Below are 13919 nucleotides of genomic sequence, written 5' to 3' on the forward strand. Positions count from 1 at the left end.
ATTGACACCCTGCTGTTCTGCCTGTCTTTCTGACCCTGCACGTGGAACTGGAAGCATTTCATAGAATGCTGCCATGGAGGTCCTGGACTTTAATCTCTTATCTAGCAGCCTAAACTTGGCCTTTGGGACTTCTCTCCTACCTTTCCCTATGTCACTGGTACCTACATTGCCATGACCACCAGCTCCTCCTCAGCACTACCTATTAGACCATCTAGATGTCTCATGAGATCTGCTACCTTCACACCTGGCAGGCAATTTACCATGCAGTTCTCCTGGTCATCTCAAAGATTACTAACATCAAGATATATCACATCTACAACTTCCCCCTATCCACCAGGCCAGTAACCCTAAGAAGAAAATTTAGTTGGTTTGGCATGATTTGTCAGCTATTACTTATTACCCTATTATCTTCTAGATGCTTACAAATGTTTTGTTTAATAAATTGTTCCAGTATCTTTCCAGGTATCGAAGTTAAGCTGACAGCTCTGTAATTCCCTATGTCCTTTTTGTTTCCCATTTTAAATATAGGTACTATGTTTGCCCCTTCCAGTCTTCTGGGACCCCACCTGTCCTCCTGAGATTGCTTATTTCAGAGCCTAAATAAGGTTTTAGGAGCCTAATTTTAGGTTCTTATATTTGGAAATCTTGGCCCAAGGGTAGGTGCTATGATTGACAATAAAGTACATCTTAGAATTTTAGATCACTCAATAAGGAACCAAACAACCCCAAACTATCAGAAAATAAAATGAGGAGCATATGATAATAAGTAGAGAAACCATAACCTGCTATTAAAAACTTGGGGGGGGTGTCTATTCCACACATACCTACAAAGCGAGACACTGAGATTATACTTTTACACCTACCGTGTATGTATAGTTGAAAAATTCTTTGGTAGACAAGATTTCCAGTTATGTTATACACACTCACTGTGTATTGTCCTTCATCCTTTTTCTCTATATTCTTAAGTGCCAAGGTTCCATTAGAAGAGATAGTTAACCTAGGATATGTCCTGTTATGTAACAACATATTCCCCTTCTTCCAGGTGATGTAAGCAGGGTTTTCGAAGTCAGGATAATCGAGGTGAAATGTAACAAAACCACCCAGGATCTCATTTACAGTTGTCATATCACTGTGCACTGGAAATACAACACATGCAAAATAATTTTAGTTACAGAACTACACAGTATATTCCTGGGCATGCTATTCAAACAGATAGATGTATTAAAATTAAGAAATGTGCACCAAGTATCCTAATGGCTAGATCGGGAGACTAGAAGGTAGGATTCCTGAGTCCTATTTCAGCTCTGCTACTAACCTGGGCAAATCATTTAATTTCTCTCTTCATCAGTTTCCCCATTTGTAAATCAGCTAATATTGTCAATATCTACCTCTTCATATTTATTTAAAGTAGTAATTTTTCTAATTTTTTTGAAATTTCCAGATGAAGGATGACATTTAAAGTATAGGACAGTGGTTTTCAACCTGTGTTTTGTGGACCCCTGGGGATCTGCAGACTATATCTAAGATTTCCAAAGGGGTCTGCACTTTCATTTGAAATTTTAGGGGTCTACAAATGAAAAAAAGGTTGGAAACCACTAGTGTAGGATGTCACTAACCAATATATCCTCAGACAGAAGGTGGGGAAGTTCCAGTAGCTAATTCTAATCAAGTTACTTTTTGCAAACATGCAAAAAAAATACAAATCCTCTATTGATTCTTGAAGTATCTACAATTTCTTACCATCATCTGAACACAATTCAGTGCAGCCCTCTTTTCAGCATGAAAGCAATGCTATCTATTTACTGTAATAAATAGATCATGCATTTTATTGTTATTGTATTTCAATTCAGCATTGTCTCTGACACTCTTAAAAACATATTAAAACCATTTTGTAATGAGCTTGTCTAGCTTTTTCAAAAGCAAGATCACTATAAGCCAAAGGTTAGTATAGCCAGAAATACAATATAATGAAACAGGGAATTTCATTTTACTTCATTCTAAACTATGTATCATTATGGGCTGATCCTGCACACTTTGAATTCCATGACAAAACTCCTGCTAATTTCAGCTGGAACAGGATCAGATCTTTCCTCTGAGTTTAATAGAAACACATTGCAGTGCTAGTGATTTACTGAGAAATAATAATAAAAGAAAAAATAAGAAGTCTACAAGTCTTACCTTGGAGAATAATAAGTGCACACAGCATAAACTGGAAGGCAAAACTAGATGACATGTCAGGATTGATTTTTGCTCAGATATTATATATACACATAAGTTTATGGACTTTTTATCAGGAACCCTCTACATCCCAATAGCTTTCCAGACTCCTGTTTGATGTCTCTTGAAGATAGTGACCATTCAGAAACAATGCTTAGAGTCTCTCTAATCATTTCCTCAATGACTCACAATAAAGCTCTCACATAGGGACGGTGGATCTACTGAAATAGAATGATGAAAGCCACAAGGTATCTATCAGACAGATTCCAAACCTGTTACATACATGCACGCTAATAAACTTGCATATTGTCCACAGCATTGCAGCTGCTTAGAAGTATGCACAACACAAGCCATTTCACAGCAGAAAATAATATTTTTCATATCCCTAATGTACGAGAACTCACTCGAGCGAAAATTTGGAGACAACGGTCAAAAATGAAAAAGTGCTGGTTTGTTTGGTTTTGGAGCCAAGGGGCGTCTGCTGCTAAACTAGGGAATTATTGGGCTGCCAGTTAGGATTTCAGTGGTGTAAATAGCAATGGTGCAGATTGCTCATACTACCCACCCTCCAAATTGTGTAGTAGAAAGGACCAATATTCATAAGAGTCACCATTTTGACACCCATACTTACAGATGAATGGCCATACCCATCAAATATCATATACATTTAGGGTTCACAAAGTTGAGAGGTATGATCAGGATATTTCTGCCTATAGAAAGGCAGAAATCTGGCCTTGCTTCTCTGGATAAAGCACAGACAGAAGGAGCCGGAACATTTCAGGAAAAGTACAGATCTAGACACAAGCCCTTTTGGACAAAGTACAAAATGGTTAGGAAACCCACCCACCCACAATCTCAGATACAGATATTGGAATCTGGACCAACCCTTCTTCCAGGCAAATGATGTACACCGTCCTCCTCACCTTTTGAGGTTGAAATTCAACTGATTATAGAACCCATCCATTTGATCACCTAAATCTGGGTAATTGCATACTTCACTTGAGCTTACTTGCTGAAGTAGACTAACCTAGCCATAACCGGCAAACTTTTCTTCCAGAGCTTCTGCCATCATGAATAAACTATATTAATGGGGGACTGATATTTAAAGTGGAAAACTCGTGCCCTTTCGATGTTGACTATCAATAAGAAAGATTCCCCACAAATGGTCATTTTGCCAATTGTCATGACCCAGGGAGAAGTGTTTCCCCGATAAACCAAACACTTTGGTCAATATGTTTAACAATGCCCTTTTAAAGTAGTCATCGTTTTACTTACCCTCTCCTGAGGCCTGTCTGTATTAGCGCACAGGCTCTTGTGACCTGCAGACAATAACTTCATTCCAATCAACAGCATCATTTCACAAAAAATTGGGGAGGGTAAAGACAGGGGCAGAGTTGTGTCAGCACAGAGAACATTATATGTGATTATATTATATCTGGCAAAGCCTTGGGGCCAGGAGGGCAAAGAGTGAAGCAAAGATTTACAAAAAGTCTGAGGGGTTGGCAACTGCTTCCTTTGCCTCATAGCAAATGACAGTCCTAGCTCCAGAGGCATCTGTGGCAGCCATTTTGGATAAACATCCATCACACTACCTGGAGTGTAAATTTTATTCCTTTGCACACTCACTGAATACCACACTGATGGAATCTACACCACTTACATTCACTTGCCCACTTTTCTTTAGACAACTTGCACCTGAGATATAAGTTACATCTTCATTCATGTCACTAAGAATTTGGCCCAGTGAAGTTATACATTCACTTACAGCAAGTCTAAATCGTGCCCTGTACATCCAGGAAACTCACAGATCCAGCAGCACTCAGTGCACCAGCTCACAGTTCCACACATTCCAACGGGCGGCCTGTCGGAAACACATTCCAGAACCACATGCATAGGCCACAAAAGAGGAGGTGTTAACCTGGGAGTTTCTTTTTATTGCATCTATCAGGGTGCAGATTATAGCTTTTCTCTGGGAATAAGTTATAGCAAAAAAAATTATTTTTTTTAAACACACCAACTCGCTCTCTCACTAGCAGTATCCATCTATCAACGAATTTACAGAGGACCTAATTACCATGGTATCTAGGGACAATATATATATATACACACACAGTACTTGGAAAAGTTTCTCTCAACTCATTGCACAAGCACATGGAGTCAAGAAATATACCCCAGAATGTAGCTGGGAAAGGGTGGGAAATCTAATATTTATTTTTTAAAATAAAAGGAGCGCTGCTGTACAAGAGGAGGAGAGGAGTGAGGGAAATCCTGGGGAAGGCACAGTGAGGCATATCCCTCCCCGCCCCTGCCAGAGTGGCCCATTATGTTTGATAGTAAACATATCTTTCAAAGACTAAACCTTAATTTAGGACATCTTTCCTTTTGAACAATGTTGGTCCCACAATGTTCCATGGCACTCGAAAGCCACATGGGGGGTCATACAGGGGACACTGAGACTCTGAAGGAGAAGCCCCGGGACTTGGGAACTATATGAAAAACACTTTGAAAAAAGAGACAGTAAAAGAATGAGGTTGAGAAGACAAAGCAGACAGTCTCAGTCAGGAAGAGAAACTAAAAGAGGGAAATAGACCAGCAGAGGTGTAGAGGAAAAGTCCCTCGATACAGTGAAGGGAACAGAGTAGTGAGAAGATTAACCCTTAAACTTGCAGGCTCAGCTCTTTGATAATACTTGCTAGCCGTGGAATCACTGTCTCTTCAAGGTCCTTCCTATGTCTTTCCATTAATAAGACATAGAGAGGACTCTAAAAATATTAACTACCTCACTGCTGTGTCAGACACATTAGAATTATCCCCATTTTACAGATGAGGAAACTGAGGTGGAAACTTTATATGCCTTGGTCAAAGCCACAGCCACAGTCAGTGTCAGAGCACTTTCTGAAAAATCAGGCCTTTTTATGGCATCACAAGTTGGCCACCAATATTCCTAGTCACTTTGAAAATGTTGGCCTTCCCCGCTCAATGTTCTCATGCACGAGATGGAGCCAACACCTACTGTATCTCACGAGGCTTAATTCACTAATGCTACAAAATGCTTTAAAACACTTGATGGCAGGAAGTGCTAGGGAAATGCAAGGTTAGGGGTACACTTGAGCATTAACCGTGCCACATGTATGAAACACATCTGTTTGCAAAGGCAGTCAATTGACTGATCTATGTAGCTGACTGGCCACATCCTTGTCCCTCTCCGCTTTGACTGTCAATGACTCATTTTAAGCCATTTAAATACCCCCAGATACCATTGTGCAAAGGACCTTGGAAATATGTATAATAAATAGATGAATGAATATTCATGTGTATTATTAATAAACTCAGGAGCCTTGCCTTTACAAGCTACTTCTCCCCTGCACAGTTACATAGCAGAGACAGGTTACTGGTCATAGTTTTACTTCCTCCTGCTTCAGCACCTGTTAGCGACAGCAGTCAGAGGCAGCAGAGCATTTCAGCAAGAAGGAACCCAGCTGCTGCTCTGTGCTGATTGGCTGAGAAGAGCCTTGGTTTGTGGTATCGTTGATTTTGGAGTCACTGTAGATGACGAGCTCGAGCGTTGTTCAAATAAGGTCACCTGGAGCATGGACTGTGCACCGGGCGCCGCAATGCTGCACTGTCTTGCAGCAGCAGCCCCCACAAGGCTGCATGAGGCGGCACTCGCACCGGAGAGCACGCCAGACTTTAGTGTCACGAGAAACTCTTCAGTGAGGTTAAATAACCTTCTTCCCTTTGGGAAATGCTGTACAGGTTGTGTGTTTGCTTTGGTCATTTGCTCCTGCCTCTGCTTCTAACGATGTGAAAGGTACAAACAGCCTGTGGTTACAAGCACTGACACAAGGATCCCTGAGAGGACCTATGTATACGGGAGGAGGCACAAGGAGCCAGTCAATCAGGGCTTAATGTTGGTATCATATCCAATCCATCAGTGTTTGTGTGGTTACCCTGCTACCATACCTGATGCTGGTGTTATGTAACTACTGTGTTACTAGTTGCTTTCATGTTTAAGAACTCCCCTCCTATCTGGGCTCTGCTTCAATATAGTATGTAGTTTAAAAACCAAAACCAGGTCCAACCGTATCAAACCTGACCAAAATAAATCATGGTGTCAGCAGAGTCTTTATCCTCCTGGTCCCAGAACCAGTCTCAGGCAGCCGGGATACTCGCCTTGGTCAGGGCTGCTCGTGTCTCCCTCTCCACATTCCACAAGGCCCTCATTGTAACTCTTGAACTTCAAACCTGAGCTCCCAGCAGTGGTCACACCCAGGGCCGGCGCCAGCTTTTCTGACGCCCCAAGCGGCAAAGACAAAAAAAAAAGAAAAGAAATACCCCAATTGAGTAGCTGCCGAAGAGGGAGAGAGGGACTGAAGGACCTGTTGCCAAACTGCCGCCATAGACCCAGACATGCTGCCCCTTTCTATTGGCCGCCCCAGGCACCTGCTGCCTTCGCTGGTGCCTGGAGCCAGCCCTGGTCACACCAGTGCCAAATATGGAGGCAAAATAACCACTATACTGCTAGTCACACTTCCCCTATTTATGCATCCAATGAGTGCATTGGCCCTTTTAGCCACAGCATCACACTGGGAGCTCATGTTGAGCTGATTATCTACCATGACCCCCAAATCTTTGAGTCACTGATTCCCAGGGTAGAGTCCCGATCCTGTAAGTATGGCTGTAATCAAGTGCAGACTCAGCCGGCAACATCTCCTGCTGGTCATCTCCAGGAATTCGCTCTCCAGCTGTTGGAGCACCCTCTGCAGGCTGGTGTCCCACTATCGCTTGGCCCCCCATGTCCCTCCCAGACTGGGTGCCCTGTTGTCTGGGTGCTGCCCCCTGGCAGTACCCCCACAGTCTGGGGCTTTCCTCCTCCCAGGAGAATCCCCACCCACTATCCCCACTTCACCTCAGTCTCGGCTACTGCCCAGTCTCCATCTAGCCCCCGTTCACTGGGGCAGACTGCAGTATCAGCCACTCATCACAGGCAAAGGGGTTTGGACCTGCTGCCTCTGGCAACCCTGCACCTATTCACCTATAGTCAGGCCTGGAGCCTGGGGATTTCCAGGCCAGAGCTCCCAGCTCCTCTGGCCCTTCCCCAGCCCTGCTCCTAATCTAGTGTCTTGCTTGGGTCCCTGCAGCCAGGCCCTTCTCCCTCTACAAGCAGAGGAAGACTGTTTCCTTGAGCTCCTGGCTCAAGCCTTTACAGGGCCAGCTGGGCCCTAATTGGGGCATGGCCCCAGCTGAGCCTGCTTCCTGCTTAGCCTGAGCTGTTCTCCAGCCCTCTCCCAGGGCTGGTTTTAATCCTGTCAGGGCTGGAGCAGGTAACCACCCCGCTACCAGGGGCGGCTCTAGGCACCAGCAAAACAAGCTGGTGCCTAAGGCGGCAAAATCTAGGGGGGCGGCAAAAGGCTGGGGCCCCAGCTCATCGTGCCGCTGCGAGCCGAGGAGCGGCCCGTCCCCTGCAGCTGGGGGGGGCGGCAGGCTGGGCCGGCGGACCTGCCGCAGTCATGCCTGCGGGAGGTCCACCGGAGCCCCGGGACGACTGGACCTGCTGCAGGCATGACTGCGGAGGGGGTGCTTGTCCCGCGGCTCGGCTGGACCTCCCGCAGGCATGACTGCGGCAGCTCAAGCGGAGCTGCTGGACCCGCGAACCGTCCGCAGCCACGGGAAGTCCAGCCGAGCCACGCGGGACCAGCGGTCCCTCTGCAGTCATGCCCGCGGGAGGTCCGCTGCTCACGCGGCTCCGGGGCGCCTCCCGCGCATGACTGCTTGGGGCGGCCAAAAACGTAGAGCCGCCCCTGCCCGCTACATTATTTGGCCTACATTATTTGTTCCTATCTGGTAATAAAATCATCCATATGAAACTTCAAGCATATTAATTAGCTGTGAGAAACCAGATTGTGTGTGACAAAATTTGGCTTATAATGGACAATAGCTTTAATACTAAATGAATAACGTCTCTCATTTACCTAACCATCTGTCTGTCCATCTATACATTGTATAATTGAGAACAATCTTATATTTTTCACCTGACCTCCTCCTTTAAACAGAAGTGGGACATTTTCTTACTGAAACATACAAGGTGGTTGTGGGAAAGTAACAGTCAGGTTGTTGAATTTGCAACATAAATTTGCAGAAGCTTTACTTGACTCTATTTGAAAATATGTTTCATTCTTAATGTTACCTATTCAAAACTCAACTAAAGAACAAAACAAAATTAATGTATTTTCATAATTTTCATAGAATGGGTTGGAACTTTCAAAAGAGTGTTATACAGAATAACCACAAATAGTTTTTTTAACAATAATAATGGTGCATCTCAGAACCCTACAAGTAACGAAACTCAAAACTACCAAAAATTAAGCCAGGAGACCATGATAATAAATGGAAAACTCACCACAACATTCTATAATAAACATATGTGGCTCTGTCCCACCAAATCTTAGAGAGCAAGAAATTAAGATTATCCATTAACACCTATATTGTAAGTATAGTTCAACATTTCCTTGGTAGAGATTTCCTGAACTGTTATACATATTCACTGTGTAGTGTTCCTCATCCTTTTTCTCCATATTATACAGACATAAGAGTCTAGTAGAAAAGATTTGAAACTTGTTGGTACATTCATTCTTGCAGTGTTCAGTAGTTTGAACTCTCTGGTTACCTAGCAAGATGTTTCCCTTTTTCCAGGTGATATTAACGAGGTGTCTTGGGTCTGCACCCTCCAGGTGAAGAGTAACTAGGGTGGCCAGACAGCAAGTGTGAAAAATCGGGACAGGGTGTAGGGGGTAATAGGAGCCTATATAAGAAAAAGACCCAAAAATCGGGACTGTCCCTATAAAATCGGACATCTGCTCACCCTAAGAGTAACAGAACCACCCAGGGCTCCAGTTATATTTATCACATCATTGTGCACTGGGAACAGGGGTGCTGGACAGTGTTCTCTCTAATTTTTCCCACCCATGTGTGGAATTAATTTTGTTATGTGCACCAATATGGAGGTGGTATGTGACACATCACCTTCATATTGGTGCACATAACAAAATTCATGTGGTGGGGGTGGGGCCGATGGGTTCTTGTGGGAAGGGGCTCAGGCAGAGGGTTGGGGTGCAGGCTGTGAAGGCTCCGGCTGGGGGTGTGGGCTCTGGGGTGGGGCCAGAGATGAGGGGCTTGGGGTGCAGGAGGCTGATCCGGGGCTACTGTGGGAGAGAGAGGCCTCCCCCTAGCGCTCTCTTCCTGCAGGAGTACCTCGGCGGGGTGGGGAGAGGTGCCTGTGCCTGCCGCAGGAGTTCTGGGGCTGCAGGATAGACGCCTCTCCCCCGGCCCCAGCAGGCAAGCTAATGGGGTCTTGGCAAGGGCAGCAGCGACCCTCATATCAGGAGTCAGCAACAAGGCTGTATAATCATTTTCTTACTAGCCTTACTGACTCAAACTCACAAAGCGACAATGGAGCTAATGAAACAGACACGTTACACCTTTGACCACTATATCAAACAGCATCCAAATCTATCAGGCAAGAGAATGCTAATAAACTTTTTTATTTCCACATCACTGCTGCAGCCGTGGGAAGTGAGCCGTGTATGAGCCACCTCACAGCAAAATCAGGCTTTTCAGATCCCTAATATGCAAATGTGCTAGAGCAATACTCAACAGTCAAAGCTGAAAAAGCGCTGGTTGTGTGGTTTTGGAGAAAAAGGTAACTAGCAGTCATGTGGTGTTCACATTACTCCCCCTCCAAATTGTGCAGCATATCAGGCATTCTCTTCCGATACAAACATACATTCCTTAGGAAGGAACAATCAATCGCACAAATACAAAATGGGAAATGACCACCAAGGAAGAAGTACTGCACAAAAGGATCTGGGAATTACAGAGGATGAGGCAAGGCACCTCCTTTGCCTTACTGGGCTCAGCATTTCCCCCTCGGGCAGTGCAGGGGCCTGGAGTAAATCAGTCCCACTCAGGAGAGTCTTTATTCCTCATTCAGGTTTTATTTTTCAGTATTTAGAAGGTGGGCCTCAGAGTAGGCCCAAGGAGTATCCGTCAGCCAATCCAAAGAAACATTCATAACAGGTCACACAAAAAGGACTACCTTTTCCTGGCCACTCTCTGCTGTGTTTCCTTGTTATGCAGACTCCAGGATGCCAGTCCTTCCCCAAACAGGCAGTTAGCTTAGTTGCTTCCCCTATCGGGGGGAGATCAGCCTTCCACCCTGGAGAAGCCTTTTCTGTCTGTTGCCACTAGCCCTGCTGCAACTTGTCTCACCTCCTTCTCTCTCACCAGAGGAGAGGTTTTTAAAGGTCACAGGCAGCCCTTAACCAGGACTCAGCTGTCCCTAGTTGACCTGAGGTAAACTCTTTTCAGCCCATGGGGAAAAGGGCCTTTACTATTCTTCTATATCTGCCTTCCTCCACTCTTACAGCTGTCCGGTCTGACTTTGTCACATACCCCATCCTCCTTTCCCCCAACACTATGGGTTTGGGCTACTTGGGCAGAGAAACGGTGTACCCTTGACAGAGCATCAGCATTGACATAACTGACTCCATCTTGTTACCTTTGCATTTTTTTTTCTTTGTTCTGATGTATCCACTTAAGGGGGTCTGTGGTCTGTAATGAGGGTAAACCACCATCTGAGCAGATAGTGCCGGAGAGTTACCATGGCCCATTTTACTGTAGGGAATTCCTTCTCCACCACAGTGTACTTTTATTCTCTGGGAAGGAATTTCCAGCTAAGGTATACGACTGGGAATTCTTCCTCTCCTACCATTTGAGAAAGTACAGCTCCCAACCCTAATTTGGAGGCATCCATTTGGAATATGAACTCTTTCTCAAAGCCTGCAATTACTAGCACCGATTACTGCAGAAGGCTGGCCTCAGATCTGCAAAAGCTTCTGCAGCCACACTGATCCACTTCACTATGTTTGGGCCCCGGGCCTTTATCAGGTCCATCAAAGGGTATGTGAAGTGGGGAATTAATCACCTATAATACCCCACTATCTTCAGAAACACTCTGACCTGTTTCTTCTGGATTGGTCAAGGCCAACTTTGTTTTGCCTCTAGATTGTTCAGTTGGGGTTTCACTGCACCTCTCCCCACAATGTACCTAAGGTATTTGGCTTCCCCTAGCCCTATTGTACATTTGGATAGATTAGCGGTGAGACCTGCTTTCATCAGGGTACACAGTATTACATCCATCTTTTCTAGGTTCATCCCTCAGTCTTGGCTGTGTCTGACCACATCATCCAGGTAATACTTGGTGTGTGGAGGTAATAGCTTTCCATGAGTCGCTGGAAAGTTGCTGGAGCCCCATATAATCCAGAAGAGAGGATGGTATACTGGTTTAAGACTCCTGGTGTAGAAAATGCAGACTTGTCTTTGCTTTTTTTTGCTAGAGGGATTTGCCAATAACCTTTGGTCAGGTCAAGGGTAGACAAGAATTATGCTTTTCCCAATTGGAATTTAGCTTATTTATTTGAGGCAGGCATTGAACTGAGACACCTCATTTAATTTTCAGAAGTCATTGGAGAATCTTGTGGTACCATCGAGCTTAGGCACCAGAACAATTGGGCTTGACCACTGATCTATGGGACTCTTCAATGATTCCCAGCTCCAGCATCCTCTTAACTTGCATACCTCCCAACATTTCAGGTCTCTAAAGTGAGAGGGGAGCTGGTCACTGCCAATCCTGTTGAGCCATCCCTGCAGTAAGGAAGTGGAGAACTAGAACGCAAGTCTGCAGGGTTACAGGTGACCAATGCTTCCTCACCACCACCACACTGTGGCTGTGGCAGAGCTGCAATCCATGCACTGAGAGATGGAGCACCACAGGAAGTGACAACCACAGAAGACCCGATTGGCAACACACACAGCCCAGGACCTCTGATAGGGTCAGGTGCAGTATAGAGGATGTTCCAGGAAGCTGTCTGTGCAACCCAGCTGTACCCCATGGCTGCTAGAGCACACCCTGCTTTGGATTCCGGCTCTGCTCTCAGGCTCTGACCGTTGGTTTGATTCCTGATCCTTGACTATGTCTACAATCTCTGACTAGACTTCCGATTTTTGACTCTTAATTTGTGACTCTTGCTACAACTCCTGCCTTGATCCTGGCTCCTGTCCTACCCTTTAGGCCAGTCCACCCACATCCCAGTCATGACAGCCCCAGCACCTTGCCCACCCCACATTCAGCCCCTGCCCTTCAGCCTGGTGCCCCCAAGTTCACTGTCAGTCCTCATCCCTGAGCTCCCCTGCAGCCACCACTGCCCATGGCATGCACTGCGCCTTTCGTGTGCTCAGCTGCGGGTGATACTGAATGTGGGAAATGTCCTGTTTCAACCGGGATGGGGGGGGGCGGCAAAGCGGGACAGTCCTACGAAACCCAGAACTGTTGGAAGGTATGAAAATGAATGTGGCCAGGGTGACTTTGTGGGACCTGGGTTCGGGTGTCTGGTGGAAGAAGAGGCTAGTTGGATGGGGGAGCTGGGTGGCAGCTGAGATCGGTCAGTGGCTGGGACTACCTGGGAAAGACTGGGCCCAATACCAGGTTCCTTCACTTTATCTCCCCACCACCCTTCTGCTTGCCTGCTGCTCCCAGCGAGACTCTCCCTCTGAGATCCAGCATGATGGACACGGAGGCTGAGGTCACGTAGCTGCTCAGCTGGTGACACAACCTCAGATAGGTAATGCTGTGCCACCTCATAGATAGTCTTCAAACATCATGGCTTTCTTCCTTCCACTGTTCAGTGAAACATGTTTTTGCATTTCCTACTGAGATTATATTCAGACTGAGTGCCAAGCTAATTCCAGGCAGTGTTGGATCATTAAATCCAACAAAACCAGCTATGGTTCCGGAGTCATCGCCTCTCCTCAGATTTCACAGAGAGTTTTCTGAATGGTCTTTCAGGTTCTCCAGATGGGGGCAATTCCAGGATATATGTTGTGTGGAAAGTGTTAGTGAGTCGACGCTTCAACAATTATCATGCGTTACACAGGCTGTTTATCAGAATTTGACTAAAGAATGAGCTAAATCATAAACTAAAAATAAATGTGCACGGCTGTACAATATTTAGGAAGTATTTATTCAACAAGTTTGAAGATTACTGATTTGTTCTGAGGTGTTAATTCTTTAATAAAGATAATTTCCCATTCTCCCCATACCAGATCCTGGTTCTTAATCTGTTTTGGAGAATTGTGAACATTTGGGTGATGAATTATGTCAAAGGTATTTTTATAGGACATGAATCTGAGGAAAGGGAGCTCAGATATTAAGTTGGTCATACTCTGAATCAACTGCAAATACAGATAAAATTACTGGTTGCTGAGAATGAGCGCCTCATAAAATTGTGCGTTTAACCCATGCCAAAGAAGTTTGGCCTCCTTAGCAATAAAACATTCTATATCCTGGTTGTAGCAACAGAATTTCAGAGTTTGGAGGTGAGTTAGAAAAATAACAATTGAGTTTAGTAAGAGTTTATTAGAACTGTGTGTGTTAGAGAAAATCTTCTCTGAGCTTCCACAGAATCCAACCCCTAAGTTCCCTAAGAGGAACTCTAGTGACAGCACAATGAACCAATGAAACACAAGTTAGCCATATTACGCCATCAGAACAAATGTTCACTGACTGGTCCTACCCAAAAGGGCATGACATTGTTTCTGTTGCCATGTAAAAAACAAATTAATAGCTGACACATACCACCACACTA

At 45.1% G+C, this 13919-nt stretch overlaps 1 protein-coding gene across 3 annotated transcripts in view; it reads right to left on the reverse strand.

The window, feature by feature from the left end:
* Positions 1 to 10467, reverse strand: part of LOC120395430 (T-cell surface antigen CD2-like) — a 45745-nt gene extending 35278 nt beyond the window's left edge. For 2 of the 3 annotated variants that reach the window (XR_005592629.1, XM_039519836.1), the window contains exons 1-2: positions 2179 to 2308; positions 864 to 1136 (exon numbers count right to left, since the gene is read on the reverse strand). Coding sequence is in view for 2 of the 3 variants with exons in the window: in XM_039519836.1 (XP_039375770.1) it covers positions 864 to 1136; positions 2179 to 2233 (328 nt within the window). In the remaining variant the exon portion in view is untranslated. Of the gene's footprint in view, positions 1 to 863; positions 1137 to 2178; positions 2309 to 10312 lie in introns of those variants that run through there. The other variant, XM_039519848.1, reaches the window with a different exon arrangement.
* Between the last annotated feature and the right edge of the window lie 3452 nt (positions 10468 to 13919).

The sequence above is a fragment of the Mauremys reevesii genome, linkage group 1 (assembly GCF_016161935.1).
Source record: "Mauremys reevesii isolate NIE-2019 linkage group 1, ASM1616193v1, whole genome shotgun sequence".
Classification (NCBI taxonomy): domain Eukaryota; kingdom Metazoa; phylum Chordata; order Testudines; family Geoemydidae; genus Mauremys; species Mauremys reevesii.